This window comes from Podarcis filfolensis, assembly GCF_964270895.1.
Source record: "Podarcis filfolensis genome assembly, chromosome: 15".
In the NCBI taxonomy this organism is placed as follows: Eukaryota; Metazoa; Chordata; class Lepidosauria; order Squamata; family Lacertidae; genus Podarcis; species Podarcis filfolensis.
In genome coordinates, this window is record NC_139618.1 from 226,569 (window position 1) to 249,776 (window position 23,208).

General features: G+C 49.8%; 1 protein-coding gene across 1 annotated transcript in view; it reads right to left on the reverse strand.

Annotated features, from left to right (window-relative positions):
- The window catches only part of SUPT6H (SPT6 homolog, histone chaperone and transcription elongation factor), a 43,364-nt gene extending 20,604 nt beyond the window's left edge, over nt 1-22,760 (reverse strand). The window contains exons 1-16 of the mRNA XM_083587285.1: nt 22,188-22,760; nt 14,286-14,488; nt 13,184-13,336; nt 12,821-12,891; nt 11,414-11,606; nt 10,933-11,017; nt 10,038-10,311; nt 9,649-9,750; nt 8,253-8,369; nt 7,934-8,023; nt 5,895-6,037; nt 4,510-4,661; nt 2,675-2,773; nt 1,942-2,071; nt 831-981; nt 107-261 (exon numbers count right to left, since the gene is read on the reverse strand). Coding sequence (XP_083443411.1) covers nt 107-261; nt 831-981; nt 1,942-2,071; nt 2,675-2,773; nt 4,510-4,661; nt 5,895-6,037; nt 7,934-8,023; nt 8,253-8,369; nt 9,649-9,750; nt 10,038-10,311; nt 10,933-11,017; nt 11,414-11,606; nt 12,821-12,891; nt 13,184-13,336; nt 14,286-14,391 — 2,021 coding nt within the window. The 5' untranslated portion in view covers nt 14,392-14,488; nt 22,188-22,760. The remainder of the gene's footprint in view (nt 1-106; nt 262-830; nt 982-1,941; nt 2,072-2,674; nt 2,774-4,509; nt 4,662-5,894; nt 6,038-7,933; nt 8,024-8,252; nt 8,370-9,648; nt 9,751-10,037; nt 10,312-10,932; nt 11,018-11,413; nt 11,607-12,820; nt 12,892-13,183; nt 13,337-14,285; nt 14,489-22,187) is intronic.
- Nucleotides 22,761-23,208: the final 448 nt, after the last annotated feature.

Here is a 23,208-nt window from a genome sequence, read left to right on the forward strand (position 1 = left end):
CAAGCAAAGCAGATGATCTGCCATGGAGCAACTTACTACCCACCCAATGACATTGAGATTCACCCAGCAGGGAAAAGGGGGGGGGGGTCTTCAGGCGCAGACTCACCCCTCAACGCCCTTCATGTCGATGCAGATGTCAATGGTCAGGAGCCCCTCGTCCTTGGCCAGGCAGATCTTCAGAAACTGGTCGTCCCGCAGTTCCTTCACAGGCTTATTCTTCAGGTACTTGAAGGAGTAGGCGTAATGGGCCTCGTCCACATCCTGCCGTTTTGAGAAGGGGAGAGAGAAGGCAGTGACTCAAGAGGGGAAGAGAGGAACACTCCAAGCAGGCCCTCCCAGGACACGCTCGCAGCCCCCAATTCCATGCCAATGTTTTTGGAATTCAGCTATTCCCATCGACCACCAGGACTTGCCTCTCTTTCCCCCTGCCAATTGTGCATGTTTTAATGCCTTCCCTCCAACCCAAGGAAACTCAAGGTTCTTGCTCCTGCCACCCTCACAGCAACCCTGTGAGGTAGGACTAGGCTGAGAGACATAGATATATTGCCATGGTCTTCCACTTCCTCTTCCACATTTTCTTTCACAGCTTCTGCTTGCTCAGTTTTTAAATGTAAGCCTTTGCTTGCTGAACTGTGAATTCTCAAGCGTGCCGCAAACGGGTTTGAAGAGTTACTGGCTGGGCCTTGGGGACAGGCACGCGAAGAGGGATTTGAACCCGGGTCTGTCCAGAGCCCAAGCCAAACAGCTCCACCACCACTACAGCAGAGAGAGCCTTGGCATCAGATTCCCCCCGTTCGCCAGGGAGAACCACCCAGGCAGGTGCGCTTTACCTTCTTCCCTTTCTTGGTAGGAGCGACGTTGATCTTTGCCCTTTCCTGGAAGGTCTGGCGCAGGACCTGCCGGACCAAGGGCTCGCGGGCAATCTGCAGGGCCACCATGTAGCAGGCTCCTTCCAGCACGGCCTCCGGGGTGGGGAACTGGCTGTGGAGAGCGCCAAGGCAAGGGCATGGCTGGGTCAGGGTGGGGCGCAGGATCACCCCCTTCCTCACTCCCAGCCTCCAGCTGTTATTCACAACTCCCACCCACTCATTTCCTCCCGTCTCCGCCTTCATCACAGCCCACCCACAGGAAGCCTTCTAAAAACGTGCATTATTCAGGCAGCCCGGTCAAACCCAAGAGGCTTTGCCAACCAGCTTCTGTACTGATGTGTCTGATATTCTAAAACTAATTGCAATGTGTTCTGGTCTTATAACCAAAGTGTGGTTTATGCCCACTCGACCACTTCAACTGATGGAACTGGCACTGTAACAGGTTCTGCATTTGTAAGAATATTTTAGTGTGGCAGCACGTTGGAACTCCCTGCCTATTGCAAACAGGCAGGTGCCTTTGCTGTACACTTTTTGGCATCTACTGAAAACATTCTGGTTTAGGCAAGCCTACCCAGAGGTTTAGGTAAGTTGCTGCGAATTTAATCTGCTTTTAGACTATTGCTATTTTAATTTTCCAAAAGCCTTAACATTATTGCTGTTAACTGTTATTATCAATAATTTTAAGGCTTTATATTTTTCTCTGTACACTGCTTTGAAGCCTGTCTGCTTTGTGTGTGTGTTTTTACAATCAAGTGTTGTATACATTTTAATGAATGAATGAATAGATATTTAAATAAATTAAACGCCAATGCAAAAGAGACCCACAAAGCAGATGCCTGTAGGCGCAAACCTTGTCAAAAGCGATGTTTGTCAACCAAAAAGCACAACCCGGACACACAAGTCACAACTGAACCAGCTGAGAAGAGTTTAAGAGCTGGAAAAACAAGTAACGAACATGCCCAACGCCAAGACATTTTGAGTTCCTTTCCAAAGGAAGAAACTGAGGCAGGACAGGTCAAAGGGCCCCCGCTCCCCAGCCAGGAGGGTGCCACACCTGAGCCAGGGCTCCTACCTGCAGACGTAATCCTTGGCCAGCTCCAAGGGCTCAGCTGGGAACTGCTCTGTCTCGTGGCGCTGGTAACTGTCGCGCAAGTTCTCCCCAAACTGCTCGGGGGTCAGCCCAAACTTCTTGGCTAGGCCATCTAGGGGGACAACAGCAACCGTCAATCATGAGAATATAAGGACAGCCCTGCTGGGGTTTACCGTCAGCCATCCACCCCCAGCATTCTACCCGGACACTGAGGTCAAGCGCCGAGGGCCTTCTGGTGGTTCCCTCACTGCGAGAAGCCAAGTTACAGGGAACCAGGGAGAGGGCCTTCTCGGTAGTGGGACCCGCCCTGTGGAACGCCCTCCCATCAGATTTCAAAGAAATAAACAACTATCTGATGTTTAGAAGACATCTGAAGGCAGCCCTGTTTACGGAAGTTTTTAATGACTGATGTTTTAATGTATTTGTAATCCTTTGTTGGAAGACGCCCAGAGTGGCCAGGGAAACCCAGCCAGATGGGCGAGGTATAAATAATATTTTTTAAAAAATTATTATTATCACCACCACAACCTAGCCCAGCCCCCTGTTCTCATAGGGGCCGACCAGAAGTCCCCAAGCAGGATTCGAACACAAGAGCAGCCCTCTCCCCTCCTGAGGTTTCCAGCAACAGGGATTCAGAAGTACGGCTGCCTCCAACTGCGGAGGCAGAGAACTGACTCACTGCAAAGGCCAAGGGAGCACAGGAGCTGGTACCTACCTAGGCCAGCCGCTTGGCAGATGGTATACATGTCCCGGCGAGACGCCTGCTTGAGCTCCGGCCCCTTCTGCTCTTCGTCCTCCACGTCCTCCCCTTCGCCTGGAGAAGGAAAGAGAGAGAGAGAGGCCCTTGGGGAAATGCCCAACCACCAGGGACGACCAGGAGAGGCCAGACACTCTGGGAGCATCAGCAGAGAGGCACTGTGGCACAGTGGTTAAGAGTGTTGGACTAGGACCCAGGAGAGACCAGGGTTCAAATTCCCCAACTCAGCCATGGGTGATCTTGGAAGCCAATCACTGCCTCTCAGCCTAACCTACCCCACAAGGTTGTTGTGGGCATTAAATGGGGAAAAGAACCATGTACGCCACTTAAGAGTGCCTTGAAGGAAAAGTGTAATATAAATCCAATAAATAAACGAACAAGAAATCTCAAGGAAAGGAAAGGGGAGCCCCCCTGACAAAGTGAGAGAGGCCGCCTCCTTCCCCCATCCAGCAAGGGGGGAGATTCACCATGAGCATCTCGTCTCTCTAGCGCAGCCACTCCTAGCTTGGTGCTCCTCCTGATGGCCTGGGACTACAACACCCATCAGTCCAACAGGCAGTGTGGCTGCGAAGATGCCTCAGGGCAACAGTGCCCAGAGGAAACCCTGAGAGGGGGAGGCTGAACTAACCCAGAGATGCAGAGACCTCTGATGCAAAAGGAAGGGAAGAAGAACAGAGGGGATGCGGAGGAAGCTCACCCAGACTGGCTCCCTTTGTGCTGTTTGTTTCAGCCCATATTTCAATTATGGATGCTTACATTTTAATGCACATTTAAGTGGCTTTTATCCTTCTAACCTGCACAAGTCTTTTTTGCCCTTGAGCAAAGTAATACTTTTATTATTAATTACAAAAGGATCTTCATTTGTAATACATTGTTTCTGACTTAATGATTTCACCTAAACGGCCTCGGTCCAGTATATCTGAAGGAACATCTCCACCCCCATCATTCTACCCGGACACTGAGGTCCAGCGGCGAGGGCCTTCTGGCGGTTCCCTCACTGTGAGAAGCCAAGTTACAGGGAACCAGGCAGAGGGCCTTCTCGGTGGTGGCGCCCGCCCTGTGGAACGCCCTCCCATCAGATGTCAAAGAGAACAACAACTACCAGACGTTTAGAAGACATCTGAAGGCAGTCCAGTTTAGGGAAGCTTTTAATGTTTTATGTATTACGGTATTTTAATATTTTTTTGGAAGCCTCCCAGAGTGGCTGGGGAAGCCTAGCCAGATGGGCGGGGTATAAATAATACACTATTATTGTTGTTGTTGTTATTGTTGTTATTATTACTATTAATAATAAGGCAGCCCTGTTCAGGGAAGTTTTTAATCTGTGATATTTTAGTGTATTTTTGGTTTTCTATGGAAGCTGCCCAGAGTGGCTGGGGAGGCCCAGCCAGATGGGCGGGGTACAAATAATAAATTATTATTATTATTATTATTATTATTATTATTATTATTATTATTATTATTATCGCTTAGGGCTTTTGGGTTGTTGGGTTTTTTTTGCCAAACGTGTTGAGTGGGATATCTAGATTTTCTAAATAAACAAACAACCAACCAGAACTAAGAGTGCCAGCTTCTGTGGGCAGCAGCCCAGTTTCAGGGCTTTTGCAACCCACAGCAATTGGCACAGGGAGGTATGGAGCCAGGCCCCACCACCATGTGCAGATAGCCAGGCTCAGAGGATGGGGGAGAGAGACAGCCCTGTAGCGAAGGCACCAGAGCGGGGAGATGGTGGGGTGGGAGCATGGAGACGATCACCTTAGAAACCAGGCAGCCCCTTCCTGCAACCCACATACCTTCCTCCTCCTCACCGTCCTCCCGGACCCTCTTGTGCTTCTTGCGGCTTGCCTTGGCGGCGTTCTGCATCTTGGGGATATCTCGGCCATAGTAGAGCAGGAAGTGGTTGTACACATCCCGCAGCTCATCCATGGACTGCACGTCCTTCAGCCTGCCAAAACAGAAGCATGGGAAGGCATTTTAAAATATATATATATTTGGCGGGAGCCACAAGAAACAGATTTCATTTCTTTACTTTACTAACTTTTTTAAAGATTGAAGCTGCTGAGCTTTTTTTAGGATTGAAGTTGTTGAGGTTTTCTTAGGATTTTACCCCAGGAAATAAACTGCCACAGGGCCGCATTAAAACAACCTGCGGGCCGGATTAGGCCCCCAAAACGGACTTTGGACATGGCTAGACGAGACTCTTCTTCAGTTCTTAAGTACAGTTTGGATCCCGAATGCCTTGGGAGTTAAACCTTTTGACTCCTGAACACCGCAAACCCAGAAGTGAGTGTTCTGCTTTGCAAATGTTCTTTGGAAGCCGAACGTCCAACTCGGCTTTCGACTACCGTATTTTTCGCCCTATAGGACGCACTTTTTCCCCTCCAAAAATGAAGGGGAAATGTGTGTGTGTCCTATGAGACGAATGCAGGCTTTCGCTGAATCCTGGAGAGCGAGAGGGGTTGGTGCGCACTGACCCCTCTCGCTCTCCAGGCTTCAGGAAGCTATCCGCAGGCTTTGGAGAGCTGCCTGCACCCCGAAGCCTGGGGTCGCGCTGAGCTCAGTGCCCCCTAGGCTTCGGGCTTCGCGCAGCTCTCCCACGGCTTTTGGAGAGCTACCTGCACCCCGAAGCCTGGGGGCGCCCTGAGCTCAGCGCCCCACAGGCTTCAGGCTTCACGCAGCTCTCCCACGGCTTGTGGAGAGCTGCCTGTTCCGGGGGCTGGGGTCAGCCCCGCGCCGGGGGGGGGGAGATTTAAAAAAATTCTTTATTTCCCCCAAAAAAACTAGGTGCGTCCTGTGTTCCGGTGTGCCCTATGGGCCGAAAAATACGGTATGTGCAGGAAGCTCCTGCAGCCAATCAGAAGCCGCGCCATGGTTGTCGAATGTTTTCGGAATTTGAATGGAGTTCCAGAATGGATTCCATTTGACAACCAAGGTACGATTGTATGTAAGGAGACTCTCCTTAAAATACTTGCAGTGTCCCTTTTGTTCAAAAGCACGACAATGACAAGAAATGGCAAAAGGGCAGCCCTAGTCAAGAAAAGAAGACACAGAAAGTTTTCCCCAAGGCTCTCAGGAAGAGACAGACAGGCTGACCAGGGGGGAACCATGTGTTCCCATTGAGACAAGGCACCGGCTTGCCTTGAAGTTTTGGCCTAACAGCTCTGAGGTGAGACGGTACCTCTCCATGTCGGTGGTGTCCAGGGCTCTGATGCCGTCTGCCAGAGGCTTGTCTGGATCCGCAGAGATCTGCTCGTACTGGTAGGCTTGCATCTTCTCAAAGAGCCTGGTCAGGTTCTGCTTACGGATCTTAAGCTGGGTCCACTGGGGCAAGGGAGAGAGAGAGGGAAGTTTGCTTTGAGTCACCTGACTGCCTTCCCAGAACCACCCCACCGACTTCTCGCTTCCAACTGAACTTCCTTGAGTAAGGAAAGCAGCAAGAGTCAGAGCAGAGCCAGAGAGGTCCCTTTGGCCGGCGAGCACAAGAATATGGCAGTGGGTCTGAACATGGAAGATGCAGGGGGTGGGGGCTTCCTTCCAATGGGGGGGGGCTTGGACCCCCAATTCTTGCAAAGGTCAGTGAACTGAGAGAGGGAAAGGAATGAGAGACTGGCGGAAATGACTGGCAGAATCCGAGACCAGGGAGAAGAGTCGGTGGAGGAAGATTGGAAGAAATTTAAAGACTATTTACAGAAACATTGTAAAATTAATGAATGTTAGAAGGATGTTGGAATGATGTTATGTGACTTTAGCAGGAAGGATATAAAGGATTTGGGGAAAACTGACTGTTAATTGGTGAAAGGAGGGAAAGTAAAGCTACATCATACTAAGATAAATTACAGGACTAAAATTTGAAAAGATGGAAAGGATTTGCTGAAATAGATAATCGATCTAGAATACAAAAAAGGGAGGTGTGAGGAGGTCAAGGAAATAAGCTAATGAAAGGTAAGTAATGGGAAGATTTGTTGTATTTTTCTTTGTTTTTTATTGTTTAATGGATTTTATTTTTCTGTTTTTTTTTCCTTTGTATTTTATCCTTTTTTCTTTACCTATTGTGATGTGTTGTATTGTTTTTTGTTTAAAATGATGTTTTTTACTTTTTCTTTTTGTACCCCTTAAAACTTTAATAAATATTAATTTTTTTTAAAAAAAGAGACTCCTGGCCAGGGTCATGCTGGAACTGAAATCACAGGGCTTAGCTGGCTGGCTCCATAAAGGGAGTCATGTATAAGAGGGGCTCTCGGTGGCTAGTTAGCCAGGATGGCTCTGCTCTGCCTGCACAGTTGGAGGCAGCCATGCTTCTGAACACCAGTCGTTCGAAACCACAGGAGGGGAGAGGGCTCTTGTTTTAAATCCTGCTTGCAGTTTTCCCACGGGTATCTGAATGGCCCCTGTGAGAACAGGATGCTGGACTAGATGGGCCCCCTTTGGCCTGATCCATCTTCTTGTGTCCTTATGAACATGGACACCCCATGACACAGGTAATCTGGTCGTGGTCATTCAAGCTTGCAGAGGGAGAGAGCTAGGAGGCGCAGACCTTTTTGGACAGGAGAACAGGGCCCATTGCCCCCTCACACAGAGATTTTGCTCAGTGACATCACAGGAAGATATATATTGTTATTTGTTAAAAGAAATGACGGCCCTTTCTATGGTGGCCAAGGAGGATCTTCTCAGGTAAAGTTCCCACCAACGAGCGGATACAGAGCAAGAACAGACAAGTGCACTTCCCTATTAAAAAGGTAAAGGGACCCCTGACCATTAGGTCCAGTCGGGACCGACTCTGGGGTTGCGGCGCTCATCTAGCTTTATTGGCCGAGGGAACCGACGTACAGCTTCCAGGTCATGTGGCCAGCATGACTGAGCCACTTCTGGCGAACCAGAGCAGCGCACACAAACGCCGCTTACCTTCCCGCTGGAGAGGTACCTATTTATCTACTTGCACTTTGACGTGCTTTCGAACTGCTAGGTGGGCAGGAGCAGGGACCGAGCAACGGGAGCTCACCCTGTCGCGGGGATTTGAACCGCCGACCTTCTTATCTGCAAGTCCTAGGCTCTGTGGTTTAACCCACGGCACCACCCGCGTCCCTGCACTTCCCTATTACTATTTTTAAAAAGAGGAGTCCATTATGTCCGCACCACCTTTCCCATTTCAGTGATAACAGCAACTATCTTAGAGCAGAATCACCGTCTCAGGTGAGGCGGCTGGGCTGGGAGCCTCACCTTCTCGTCCCACTGCCAGACTCGCCACAGGTCATTGATGTGCAGTTCTGGCTCTACGTACTCCTTCCTGTAGAAGGCGATGAACGGAACCTAAGGGGGGAAAAGTGGGGAACCCATTAAACCCAAGGAGTTTGGGCTCACGGCCAGGAGCCCTCCTGTTCATGGCAGGCTTCGGTGCCCGGCCACCTGCCAGGGATTAGGGATTCCAGCTGCCATCGGCCCCTGTCAGCGTGGCTGTGCTTTAGGACTCCAGCTTCCACCAATCAAAGAAATCCATCTACCCTCAAGGAAGCAGCTCAGCCGCCCTATCCCAGCTCACCTCAAAGTGTTGGTTCCTCATGAAGTTCAGGGCCTCTTTGATCTTCTGGATGGTGCTGGGGCCCTTGCGGCTGAAGCTGCTGCTGGCCTGGCCGCGGTCCAGGTAGTCGGCACTCTCCTGGGGAGCAAGGAGAAGGCAGGGGGGTCGGCTGACACTGACATTTCTTACAACCATAGAGCAAATTCTATCTTTGAGCGTGGCAACACCCACCCCTATTGACATCAGGCAGACACTGTCACCGTACTCATTTCAAGCACCTGCTAACAATATTTTTTGTTCTGGAAAGCCTAGCAAGACATCTGGGTTTGACATGCATTTTCAGCTGCTGATTTAATCATATTTTAAATTTTAAACAGAATTAGCTGAAACACTTTTTTTTTTGTACGGGAAAACCTAGTGTGACAAGTAGGCTGAGAGTTAGCTCAGTTGGTTACAGCATGCTGCTGACAACGCCAATGTCATGGGTTCAATCCCCACACGGGCCACATACAACTCTGTCCCTTCCAACTCTGCAGTTCTACGATTCTAAATTTGACGTGTGTTTTACGATAGCTGTTTTAAGCCAACTGTTTACTCTAATTATATTTTTAATGTCAAATATCTCCTCCTGTTCCACTGTCCTTAACAGTGCCCCTGCCCAAAGCCCCCACCTCACAGACTACCACACCTGTGCGCCAGAGACAGCCGAACCTCAACCCTGTTGACACCCAGCTGGCAAAAAACACAACTCCGAAGAGAAGGCTGTGAAGGAGAACTCTGGAAAGGGGGGGGGGCAGTGCAATTAATTCTCTTCAATATTGCAGGCTCTGCATGCTTAAGAGTTAGTCCAAAATGCAGCAGCGAGATTACCTACCACCTGGGATTGCATTTAATTATCATACAAACTATTTTCGAAACAGCTGCAATGATTGCTAGCTCGCTTCGAGACCCAATTGAAGGTGCGCATTGAAGGTGCGCATGTTAGCATTTAAAGCTCTAAATGACCCAGGCACCAAATACCTGAAAGACCACCTCCTTCCCTACAGTCCCCTTGGGTGCTGAGATCAGCAGAGGGGGCCCTTTTGGTACGCCCTCTGCCCTCAGAGGTTTAGGGGGTGGCAGTCAAAAAGAGGGTCTTCTCTGTGGTGGCCCCTCAGTTGTAGAACTCCCTCCCCAGAGATGTGTCTCTGGCACCTACATTATACAACTTCCAAAGGATGCTGAAGATGCACGTCTTTTGACAAAACCCATCTCAATTTTATGGCTGTTAAGTTGCTTTGCATTGTTTTCAATATTGCTTTATAGGCTGCAACTTGCCCTGGGACCTTAAGAGTGGAGGAGTAATAATAAAACAAACAACATAGAGACATGTCCCACAGCCTTCCAAGAACAGCTGTCACTCCGAGCAGATCCTCACCTGCAGGGAGATGGTGGGCATGGCAAAAGCATTCCGGTAGATCCAGTCGGCTTCCTCTTCCAGCTCGTCATCTTCGGCATTCTTCACAGGGATGGAGCGCAGCTGGGAGGAGGAAAACAGAGTGCAAAGGGGTGAAGTTTGCTGCAAGAGGCCTAAGCAGGTCAAGGCTGCGTTTTGTGACCTAAGGCTAGGGAACATCTGTGCCCCCAGATGTTGCTGGACTCCAGATCCCCAGCAATCTAGCAGGGCCAATGGTCAGGGATGAGGGTAGCGGGCGCTGGACTCCAGCAACATCTGGGGGGCAGCCACAGGTGTCCCCCCACCCTTGCTGTAAATGCAGCAGGTAGTGAAAAGGGAAAAGCAAGGACCAGACAGGCAGGTCTCCTCACCTGGAACCTCTCGGGCATGTCAGTCACCCGGATCTCGTTGTCCTGGTCAGTCAGGTGGCTGCTCTCCAGTTCACTGGGCTCATACATCTCGAAAATGCTGCGGCGGCTGACGCGCTTCTTGGCCGTCTTCTTGGGCCGGACGCGGATCTCCCCTTCCGTCTCTTCAGGCTCGTAGTCGTACTCGTCTTCCATCTCCTCGTCGTACTCGTTGTATTTCTCGAACTCGTCATAGTCAAAGTCCACTCCGAATATCTCCTGAGCCTCTTGCAAAGCACTGGGAGAGGACAGGAACACTGGTATTTGACCACTGAAGACCCTCAATGTCTCAGGGGTGGGGGAAGGACAGAGGGCAGCAGCTGACTTGCCCACAAAGAGCCTTATGAGAACAGGGGCCTCTGAACACCTAAAGCCAAAGCAGACCCATTTCCACATTGAAAGGGAGCTGGGCAGCTCCAGGGGCCACTGCAAGGAAAAGCATTTCACAGAATTGTAGAGGTGGAAGGGACCCCCAAGGGTCATCTATTCCAACCCCCTGCAATGCAGGAATCACAGCTAAAGCACCTCTGGCAGATGGCCATCCGACCTCTGCTTAAAGACCTCCAAGGAAGGAGAAGCCACCATCCTCTGTGGCACTTCGTTGCAGTCAAATGATTCTTACTCTCAGGAATCTCTTTCCCTACAGTTTAGCTGGAATTTCCTTTCTTGCAATTTGAACCCTTGGGTCCTGCCCTCTGGAGCAGCAGAAAACGGGCTTGCTCCATCTTCCACGCGACAGCCCTTTGGGGGTTGCAGATGGCTGTCATGCTACCGCTCACGCCCAACATTTCCCTTTGGCGGTGGTTCCCTCCCCGCAGTCAGAACTTGAAAGAAGGGCAGCAGCCTTCGACCAACTTACGCGTCTGTGTATCCGGGGAGCTTCTTCCTCCACTTGGGCTTCTTCAGAGGCTGCCCATCGTCATCCACAATGAAGTCATCAATGTCTGGAAGAAACAGCAATGGCCGCCGCTCACATGGGTGGCTGGAACTGGGCCCTTCCCTCACCCCACCTTTGTCTTGACCTATTATTGATCTATGCCCAGTTGCTGGTGCATCTCTGCCAGGGGCCCCCCATTCAGCTGGGAGGCAGGGAGGGAGGTCTCCCCTTCACACCAGTCTGGAATATACTACTTTGCCATGGGGGCTCCAGCCTGAGCAAAATAATCTAATTAAATAAGAAATATGTTGCTCCCATGTTAGGTAAGAGCTCCCCAAGGCTGGCTTCTGAATCTTTCCAAAGGCCACTAGCTGCCACTGGCTCCTTTGAACACCTTCCTTCAGCTCACAGCCCCTCCTATCACTTCATCCAGTATCCCAGAGGAGTGCGCATCAATACCTACCAGATTCATCTTCCTCCTCTTCCTCTTCTTCCTCGGCTGCGGCAACAGGGCCTTCGCCGCCCTCTCCCCCGTCCTCACCCTCCCCATCCTGGAAGATCTCTTCAGCAATGGCTTCCTTCTCGTGCTCCTCCTTCCCATAATCCTCTTCTTCGTCATCCTCATCTGACATCTTCCTCACCCGCCTGAATTTTTGCTGCCGAGGGAAATGTACTCTGTTTGATCAGTCTGCAGGCCCCTTGAGATAGGGACTCCCCACACCTTCCAGGGACTCAACAGGCACCCCTCATCTCCACACCCAACACAACCTCTCAGGGACACCTGAGCAGAAGGCAGGGTCACTGCTGTCCATGGCAGCTGTCTACCAGCTCCATTTGGTACGCAGGTTGAGACCCTACCTGCAGACTGTCTCACCAGAGTGGTGCGTGCTATGGTTATCTCCCACTTGGACTACTGCCATGAGCTCTACATGGGGCTACTTTTGAAGGTGAGCTGGAAACTACAGTTAATCCAAAATGCGGCAGCTACACTGGTGACTGGGAGCGGCCGCCAAGACCATATAGCACTGGTCCTGAAAGACCTACATTGGCTACCAGTAAGTTTCCGAGCACAATTCAAAGTGTTGGTGCTGACCTTTACAGCCCCACATGGCCTCGGCCCAGTATACCTGAAGGAGCGTCTCCACCCCAATCATTTCCCCGGACACTGAGGTCCAGCGCCGCGGGCCTTCTGGCAGTTCCCTCCCTCCCTGTGAGAAGTGAGGTTACAGGGAACCAGGCAGAGGGCCTTCTCAGTGGTAGCGCCCACCCTGTGGAAGGCCCTCCCATCAGATGTCAAGGAAACAAACAACTATCTGATTTTTAGAAGACATCTGAAGGCAGCCCAGTATTGGGAAGTTTTTTATGTTTGACATTTTATCACTTTACTATTATTATTATTATTATTATTATTATTATTATTATTCTATTGAAAGCCACCCAGAGTGTCTGGGAAAACCCAGCCAGATGGGCAAGGTATAAATAGTTGTTGTTGTTATTATTAACAACCACACCTCAGCCAAACAAAAGACATGTGATAGGGGTAAGAGCCAGGCTGCAGTGGGACCCAATCTACTTTGAGGTCAGGCTTCCCCAACCAGATACCCTTCAGATATTTTGGACAAAAACTCCCATCAGTCCAAGTCAACAACATAGGGGGCAGAGAGGGAAGTAAGGCTGATTTAAGTCTTTCCAGCACAGCCTTCTCAGACTGCATGGTGGCATGAGACATTGCCTGAAGGAGAGGTGACTGAGGAAGCCCTTCCTTTTAAAGAAAAAGATCCACCAAATTGAAATAGTAGTAGATTAGGATAGCTAAGATAACAGCACCTTGCTCACTCAAAAGATTGCCAGAGTGTGACGTGCTACTCACCCGTTTAACTTTGACACCCAAGTTTTCTTCAATGAGGTCAAAGTCGTCGTCCTCAAGACGGTCATCAAAATCTAGAGAGGGAGAGATGGAAAGTCAGGACCCCAAACAAGTAGAAAAGGAAGCTGGAAAAGATTGGTGGGAAGGAGGAGGGCAGGGGGGAAAAGGTGAGTCACCCAGGTCAGGCAGAAGATGGGGCTATGGGCAGGTGGAATTCAATGAGGACAAATGACAACTACAACTCCTAGTTGGGGCTGATGGGAGTTGTAGTTCACAACATCCAGAGAGGCCCAGGTTGAAGAGGACTGGCACAGAGAATGAAGACCAACAGGGACCTGCTTGTTGCTGACCACCCCCCAAACTTACTGCGCTTCCTCTTTTTACGACCAACATCGTCCTCAGAGTCTCCAGAATCACTGGCTTCTTCTTCCTCCTCCTCTTCCTCATCGTCATCATCATTGATGAAGCCTTTCAAGTTCCCCTGCTCGTCCTGGTCATCAAGGTTTTCCTCCTCCTCCTCTGATAGAAGGAGAAAGTCAATACAATAAAAGTCAATACAATAAATATACAGAAGTCAGGTACAGAAAAAGCAAATTCCCTGAGGCAGAGAATTAGCTGAACTATGGAACTCCCTGCCACAGGAGGCAGTGATGGCCACCAACCTAGATGGCTTTAAAATCTATCCATTTACTTATTGAATCTGTATGCTGTCCTTCACAGGGTGGCTCACAACATAAAAATGCAGAAACACAAAATATAAAAGGGGATTTCACGAATTCACGGAGGAGCAGGCTATCAATAATGGATGCAAGCCAGGATGGCCATGCTCTGCCTCCACAGCTGGAGGCAGCTATGGTTCCGAATACCACTGGAGAGGAGAGCGCTCTTGCACTTACATCCTGCTCACAGGCTTCCCTTTGGGGCACCTCGTCGGCCACTGCGAGAACAGGATGCCGGACTAGATGGGCTACTGGCTTGATCCAGCAGAGCTAGGTTTAGGCTCTTATGCTCTCATTTAACTGAGGGTTTGTTTGCCAGGACCAAACTTCCATGAAGGCCTGAAGCTCACACACAACCGTTCCCTTTCCAAAGCACAATTTTTATGTTGGGGCGCCCAGTGGATGCGTTTCTCAATCCGTTCATTCCTCTTGCCCCCAAATCCAAATACATTCCTCCAGCCACTTAAGGCGTGTAGATGCAGCCTGTTCCCAAGTGAACAAACCCTGAATGCAGCTGGCCTGCCAGGGCGCAGCTTCCGGGCAATGCACCCAACCAAGTCAGAAGCCTTTGTCGGCTAAAGCCCCCAAAAACCGCCAGCCGAAACGAGTCACAGGAGCTTGGTTGTTTTTGCTGCCATGGACCAGCACAGACGCTCCCTCTGCTGTTTGGAAGCTTTCTGACAGAGACTCACATGGACATACTGTTGGCACAACTCAGAAACCCGAGGGGGAAAGCGAAGCGAGCTCACCGTCTTCATCCTCGACGAACTTCTTGGGTGGCCTGGTGACGACTTCCCCATCTTCGTCGTACTCCTCCTCGGACTCCTCAGCCTCGCTCTCCACAAAGTCCGACATGGTTGCGGTTATAGATGGGGCTGAGGGGGGGAGAGGAGGAGGAGGAAGGGGCCGAAGTCAGCGAAGGAAGTGGCCCTCCCTTGCTGGGTTACAGCACCTGTGAGGAAACAAGGAGGGAAGGAGACGAAGGATAAGGCCGTCACACACAAAGAAGGCACAAGGGCAAGGCAGGGCAGGTCTAGCTGCTGGAGGGAAGCGGGTCTCACTGCAAAGGCCCGGTGTGGCCCAGAAATTTTTAGGAGAAAAGAAAACCCAACTGGATAATTTGTGAATTTGGACCCACCATGTCAAAGATCAACCAAAGTAATTAATTATTTTATTTGTATGCCACCTTTCCATAGTTAAAACCATGCTCAAGGTGGCTTACAACATGAAAAAATGTGCATAATTACAAACGTAACAAAAGTAGTCATGAACAATAAATAAAACTCATCAAAAAGTAAACAACCAAATTGAACATTTTCCACATAACTCTAAAAAGATACAAAAAATTAATATCAGCAACAACCCCTCTCCCAACAGAACCCCTGAAACAAAACCCCAGTGCAAGAGTCTGTTCCTCTGGTCTGGCCCCCCTGCACTCTGGATCTGCTTACTTCTTAAGAACTTAGAAAACTACCTTCCATCACAGTCAGGCCACTGATGCCTTTTGCTCACTACTGTACACAATGGCAGCAGTTTTCCAGGGAGCCTTTGTATATCCACCCTGGAAATGTGACCTAGGACCATTTGCACATGTAAAGGATGTGCTCTACTACTGAGCTATGTCCCTTCCTCAAACATTCTTACAAAATTTCTAAAGCTTGATAAAATAGTTATGATCTCTGATACGGACAGGACTTTGGAAAAGGGAATGGTTAAGCCTCTTAATAACTCAGATTTACTGTTTTCGACTGCTGCAAGTTCTACCACTGTGCACAAATCTAATGTTGGGGCAGTGCTGGCTGTTCTTAGCAACTGTGCTTGACATGTGCACCGTTATCCTTCTCTATCCAACTAAGAGCTGATTCACACTGCCAGGTTCTTCCTGGCATGTTTCTTCCTGGGAATGCTCTGGTGTGCTATCTTGATTCAAAATGGCAGCCAGTGGCCCAAATTTGACAACGACCCCCTGCTCCCACCTTAGAAACCCTTGTGCCAATGATATCCAGGTAGGGGGTGGAACCTATAGAGAACAGACAGACAAACCACTTTCCAAAATATACAGTGGTACTTCGGGTTAAGTACTTAATTCGTTCCGGAGGTCCGTACTTAACCTGAAACTGTTCTTAACCTGAAGCACCACTTTAGCTAATGGGGCCTCCTGCAGCTGCCGCACCACCGGAGCACGATTTCTGTTCTCATCCTGAAGCAAAGTTCTTAACCCAAGGTACAATTTCTGGGTTAGCAGAGTCTGTAACCTGAAGCATATGTAACCTGAAGCGTACAGTATGTAACCCAAGGTACCACTGTATAGCAGATACTCTCATTTAACTTCCAACAAGCCATAGTCAAGATTCCAAGAATCTTTGAAGGGGTCTCTTTGACAAAGACTGGAGCGGTCAATGGTAGATAGACTGCTGGCAGGCAAAATGGTGGCAAGAGCAGAGGACCAGAGCCACGTGGGGCCCTGAAGCCCCAATCCCTGACCTGGAGGACCTCTGGAGGGTCCCCACACCACCCATGCTTTGGACCCAAAGCTTTGGACCCATTGACTCTGACATGCAAACACAGAGGTTTCTTCAGGCCACAGTCAAATATCCAGCTATTCCAAACCCACATTTGGCTGCAGCTGTGATCTGCTGGGATGTAGGCCTTCACCCACTGAGTTGTGAGGCCGCACTAGGTGGGTTACAACACAGCTGTTGCTACCATGTTGGATTCCATCTTGGGCTGACTGGACCAAAGGAGCACTCCTCGTGGGTCTGGACTAGGACACTCTTCTGATGAGTTGTTCGTTTTATCAGATTCCACGAGTGCTGCAGGAGCATGGCAGGAGAAAGGCATGAGTCATTTTTTAAAAATAAGATACACATTTCTGGCCAAAACCATACTCATGCCTTTCTGCTGCCACACAGCAGGAGTAATTTTCATTTACTAATGCAGTAACGATGAGGTAACACGATATACGTTGCTCTCAGGATTAACAGCATGCATTGTTAGCACTATTAAGCATAAATCCGAAGTGAAAACATGAAAGTGGGCTCCGTGTTGCAGCTTGGGTGGCAGAGGTGGGTACTAGGATATCCTCAGGGACACTCCCCAAATCCTTCCCATGAGGGGACAATTGCCGACAGGTGAAGGATTTCTTCTGTCTGTTGGTTTGAGGCAGGGGCAGGCCAAGGGTTCAGATTGCACATTCTACAGGCAACACACAGATCAATGGCCTCTTGCCAGCATTTTGTTTACTGACAGAGGGGGAGAGAAGTGAGAGGTAAGAACCACCAAGGCTGGATGCAAGGGGGCAGCAGCTCATGCCCCACTCCAGCCACAACACAAGCGACAGATCCTAACCAACCCTGCGATCCTTGCTCGGGTACCAGCCTCTATGCAGGCTTTCCTCCTCCCTGGGTGAAACAGACCCACCCTGGCAATTCTTAATCCTGGCTCAAATGCAATGACTGCGACTGGAACAAGGCCTCCATGGGCAATCGCATTGTTAGATCACACACACAATATTTAGCCATCCTCCTATCCAAAACTGCATCCTCATTGCCCAAACTATACTTTGCAAGGGTGTTCCTACTTCATAGGCAGGTTTCTAATTATAAAGCACCTCTCTCTTTTCTCCCTTTGCCTTTCGTCAGACAAGTGCTCCCTCCTGTTTTTCCAGCACTACCACAGCCTCCAGGCTCTCTCCCCATCGCAGCATGCTCTACACTCCTGCCAGCAGAGATCTCAGACCCACTGGCCCACAGAGGGATTGGGGGTTTAAAATGGCAGGGTGCATAAGGAGGGGGCTGGGTTGCACCCAGAGGCTGGCAGACTGAAAGCACTGGCCACAAAACACCCACCTACTCTGCCCCAGCTTCTGCCAACATAGCAGTTTGAAAGCATGCCAGTGCAAGTAGATAAATAGGTACCGCTGCAGGGGGAAGGTAAACGGCGTTTCCATGCGCTCTGGTTTCCATCATAGTGTCCCTTTGCACTAGTAGAGGCTTGGTCATGCTGGCCACATGACCCGGAAAACTTCAGCCTGAAGCGAGATGAACGTTGCACCCCATAGTCGCCTTTGACTGGACTTAACCGTCCAGGAGTTGGTGGCACCAAGGACCATGCCCACTTCCTTTGGGTCTACTTTCAATCCAGAAGTGCTGCCCTCTGGTTTTCATCATCCTTCTACTCCTGGAAAGATCTTTACTGCTGGATACTGTCCCCTAGCGGGCGGGGGTTGTCATGCTACTTGTGGCCTTTCATACACAGGCCATTGGTTTGAATTGGATGTGGCTCTGGGTTAATCATTGCAGACGCCCGAAGCTCACAGTTTTTGGTCACCTCATTTAACAGGGAGGATCATAACTCATTGGTAGAGTACCTGCTTCGTGGCAGAAGGTCCCAGTTTCAACAACTGGTATCTCCCACATAGGGCTGGGAATGTTCCTCCTGCCTGAAATGTTGAATCGTAGCTGCCACTCAGTGCAGACAATGAGCATCCCCAACCTGCAGCCCTCCAGATGTTTTGGCCTACAACTCCCATGATCCCTAGCTAACAGGACCAGTGGTCAGGGATGATGGGAACTGTAGTCCAAAAACCTGGAAGACCGAAGGTTGGGGATGCCTGTGCTAAATGGACCAATGGTCTGAGTCAGGAGAAGGCAGCTTCCTATGCTGTAATGGCTGAGGGATGGATGGAGAAAGGCTATGCTTTGCATCCATGGTCAGAAACAGTAATACTTCTAAATACCAGTTGCTGGAAACCACAGGAGGGGAGGAAAAGATTCTTGGGCTCAGGTTCTATTTGTGGTTTCCCACTGAAGCATCAGTCTGGCTACTATGAGTACAGGATGCTGGACTAAATGGGCCCCTTTGGGCCTGATCCAGCAGGCTCTTCTTATTGTTCTTGGCTCCTCCAGCATTTGGCACTGAGAAAACATCCATCTTCTCAGTTTCCCGCATTAATAGCACACAGCACTTACAGGAGAACACTTTAGAGCACTCCATGCACCTCACACAGCTTCTCGGTAATATTTGCAACAACCCTCATGCCAGAACCATTTCTGCCACGTTGCAGCTGGGGAGCCAAGGCAGAGAGCGAGAGAGTCAGCTAATTTGTGGACAAAGGGGTATTTGAAATGGGTGCTTCCCAGTTCACAACTCAAGTCTCTGCCATGATGCTACGGTACCTCTTAGCTTTTCATGCAGATCAGGCGTGGGGGACATTTGGTCTCCAGATGTTGCTGAACTACAACTCCCATCAGCTCTGGTCATTATATCATGCTAACTGGGGTTGACGGGCGCTGTAGTCGAAAAACATCTGGAGAGCACCAGGCTGGGGAAGGCTGCTGCAGAGGATGTGAAGTGGCATAGCTCCAGGAGAGAGCACATGTTCTGCATGAAGATGATCCCGGTTCAATCTCCAGGTAGGACTCAGAAAGACTCTCAACCTGACATCATGGGTAGGCATTGCTGCCAGTCAAAACCAAGCTAGGTGGACCTAGGCTTTGATTCTGTATAAGGTAGCTTCCTACATCCATCCAACTTCCCAGATCCATCACAAAAGATCTTGGAGACATAAAACAGCCAGCAAAGCACCATCCATATGCTATCCATGTGATTTAATAATAATAATAATAATGCATAAATAAATAGGAGGAAACGAACAACCACCTTCCTCTTAAGTTAGCATAGATAGTTTTTGCATCTCAGAGGGAAAGATGAGGATGCAGAGTGGAGGATGTAAGCCACAGCCTTCTTCTGGTGCCCCCCCAGATGTTTTGGGTTATGACACCCATCCGACCCAACTAGGACAGCCATGCTCCCATCAGACGGCTGTGATGGCTGAGGAGGGCACAAGGTTGGCAAAACCTGCTTTAAGGAGTCACTGGTTTGCTACCTTTGATGGAAACAGAACCAGGAGCTCCATAAGACTAGGGCAGTGATAGCCAAACTCAGCCCTCCAGCTGTTTTTGGACTACAACTCCCATCATCCCTAGGTAACAGGACCAGTGGTCAGGGATGATGGGAATTGTAGTCCCCAAACAGCTAGAGGGGTGAGTTTGGCCATCACTGGACTAGAGCATAAGAAGAGCCTGGCAGGATCAGGGCAGTGGCCAGTCCAGCCTCCTGTTCTCACAGTGGATAGCCAGATGTCCGCAGGCAAGACCTGAGTGCAGCACTCTCCCCTCCTGTGGCTTCCAGCAACTGGAATTCAGAAGTATCAACACTGTCACTAGTAGCCATTAATAGCCAAGCAGGATTCCTGCACAAAAGCACCCATTGTCAATAGCACCGACCTTTTAGACTTTTCCTCCAAAAACAACAGGACTGGCCCTAGGAACAGGGGGTTAAAAATGATAATATAAGCAGCTTCAAGGAGCACAGTGGCTGAGATGCGGCGTAGTACAAATATGGTGAACCATGATCCTACCTGCTGCCCTCCCCATCCCCCAGAGCAGGCACCAAAGGGCCTCTTTTTCCTTAATGGCTGATGCTTCTGAACAGAAGGGGGAATTCCACCCTGGCTACAGAGAGCAATTTGGGAGGTGGGGAGAAGGCAAGGAAAACAAGGAGCAAGTGCCTGAGACAGTAATGCGGGAGGATTCCTCAGGGGGATCCCTGAGCAGAAGAATCTGTGTCAGCTTAAAAAACAAGTGCACTTATTACATCAGGATATTTTCATGGACTAGAGGGTATGCTGCAGTCTATAACAAAGGGGGGGGGCATAAGCAATGAATGTGCTAGCCTTTCAGATAGCACAAGATTCTTGGTTGGGTGCCTGGTTTGTTTGTTTTTTAGCCACTAAGAAGGAGGATAAATGCTTTTTTTAAAAAAGCAATTTTCAACCTGTTATAAGAATTCTAAAGTCTCAAATATAAAATGTTCATAAACTTATAAGGCAAACACATACATAAGTATATAAATCACATGTCTGAAATAGTATGACCTCAAATATTCCTCTGCAGATAAGGGAAGCAAATGGGGAAAGTCTTCCTATTGTATTTTTTGCTTGCAAATCTTGTCTTAAGGATGCATTTGGGTATGAATAGGGTGAGCCTGTGACCTGGATTTGGGAATGATAAAGTATTAACCATAACAAAAGAATGGCCAGACTGCCCAGGTAATGCAATCAGTGACCATTATCATGTATCCTGGCAGACAGGATTTCTGCTATAGACCGCCTCCTTCTGTGATGTATTTATGATGTTTTGGGGTGGTGGTCTTTTGGCTATAAGGTGGGCAATCTGAAAAGTCTATATAAGGGCTTGAACACCATTGTTCAAGGCTCTCCTCCCTCCTGCTTGTGGGGACCCTGTTGCAACAGTTCCTTGAATAAAGACCAGGCTTACTAGCCGCTTTGCTTCCCAAATACAGTATACTCTGGTTGGCCTCTGTTATTTCCCCCTACTGATAGGGAACCCTCAAGGACTGTATACGGGCTCCAGAATACCCCATAAGGGAAAGGGAGCAGTTTATTTCTCTTGTAACAAACCCCACACCAAATGTTATTTATCCAGTATCAGCAACAGAACACCAAAAATGTCTCTAAGTGACTTACGGAAAGATCAAAAGCCATTAAAAACCACAACGTAAACGCGGATTACAATGGTTTCGGTAAACAAGGGGGTGAAAACACCTGTGGTCCTCCAGATGTTCTTGCACTCAAACTCCCGGTAGCCAGCAGGTTTGGAGAGGTGGGCAGAAATATTACAAGCAGCACTTCCACCCGCCCCCGCTCCACACTGACAATACTAAGCGGAGTCCAAGCCCCCCCACACACCCCAAACACCATCATGATCAGTAATGGGAGCAGAAAGGGAAGTCCATCCCGCGCCCCCCCCATCACCATGATTAATAGGAGGAACACCAGTAACAAGCGAATCCCACCCCTCCCCTCCAAGCACGATTACAGATAGCAGCAGCAAGGAAACTGCAACCTCGGTCCTGTATACCTGAAGGAGCGTCTCCACCCCCATCGTTCTGCCCAGACACTGAGATCCAGCTCCGAGGGCCTTCTGGCAGTTCCCTCATTGCGAGAAACGCCCTCCCTTCAGATGTGAAGGAAATAAGCAGCTATCTTCTCCTTAAAAGACATCTGAAGGCAGCCCTGTTTAGGGAAGTTTTTAATGTCTGATGCTGTATTGTTTTTAACACTTGATTGGAAGCCGACCAGAGTGGCTGGGGAAACTCAGCCAGATGGGAGGGGGGTATAAATAAGAAAAAAATATTATTATCCCTTGGTATTTTAATATTTTGTTGAAGTGGCTGGGGAAGCCCAGCCAAATGGGCGGGGTATAAGTAATAAATTATTATTATTATTATTACCCCCACGAGCCTCCCTAACAATTAAGACCCTCTCTCCCCCCCCGGTCCTTTTCCTCCCTTCCTTTCCCTTCCCCCGCCACCCCCTTCCTCGGTCCCTGCCTAATTCCCCCCCAAAAAATTGGACGGCAGGAGACCAGGCGCCCTCCCCCCCTGCACCCGCTTTCCCCCTTCCCCGCCTGGGCCCGGAGAAGCCCTGAAGGCGCCGCGAGGCCTCGGAGGCGAAGCCCGACACCCCCCTTCCGCCGGCTCCCCGGGGGGGAAGGAGCCCGGCCTCCTGGGCACCGCAAGGCCTCAGGCCTCCTCGTCCCCGCCGCCCTCCCGCCAGGCAGCCTCACCTCCTCGGTCGGGGGCCGCCCACCCAGCCGAGCGACGGCGCCGGCCTCTCGCAGGCAAAATGGAGGCCTCGCTCCGTCAGCCGCAGCGGCGAGACTGGGGGCGGGGAGGGAGGGAGCAGAGGAGGCGTCGGGGCAGAGCGGCCTCAGGCGGGGACTTCCGGTTCTCCGGGCCTATTTCCGGCATCCTTCCAAATACCCGTATGCGGATGATGCGGATGAGGATGATGACGACACGACGACAGTAATTGTTATTTATATCCCGCCCATTACTCTGAGTGGCTTCCGGCAAAATAAAATAAAAAATAAAAAAGTCCAACGTTAAAAGCTTCCCGATGATCTTCCGCCAGGCCTTCGGCTCTTAGTTACTCCCGGGGCCTACTTGAGGTGGGCGGGATGCTTCGGCCCTGCCTTTTCTTCCCCCAAAGGGGGATTGGGGCTGCCTTTTATAAAATCTTCCTATGTTTTCCTCCTGTTTTACAAACACGTGTTTCTTTAAATATTGATCGCAACTCGCTTTTGAGTTCCCCTTGGCTAAACTTGCCCCTCCAGTTACTTTGGGACTACAATTCCCATCATCCCTGACCACTGGTCCTGTTAGCTAGGGATCATGGGAGTTGTAGTCCCAAAACAGCTGGAGGGTCAAGTTTGGCCATGCTGGTAAGAAAAGCGACCGGGAAAAATTATAAGTTTTTAATATTTAACGCTGTACTGTTTTTAACATTTGATTGGGAGCCGCCCAGAGTGGCTGGGGAAACTCAGCCAGATGGGTGGGGTATAAATAATAAATTCTTATTCTTATTCTTATTTAAACACCTGGAAGTTCCCCTCCCCCCAGCCCTTGAACCAGGGAGATCAGAGGCGCTCTATCTCGCTCCTCTTTCCCTTCATTTTACTGTACAAGCCTTATTCTATGGTCAGCCATGCGCCCCTCTTTCCTGGAACTTCCGCCCAGCTGCCTGTCTCTATGGTTCTAGGGAGAGTCCTCCTTCCACCTCGCCCACGTCGGAACCGGAAGTAGCAC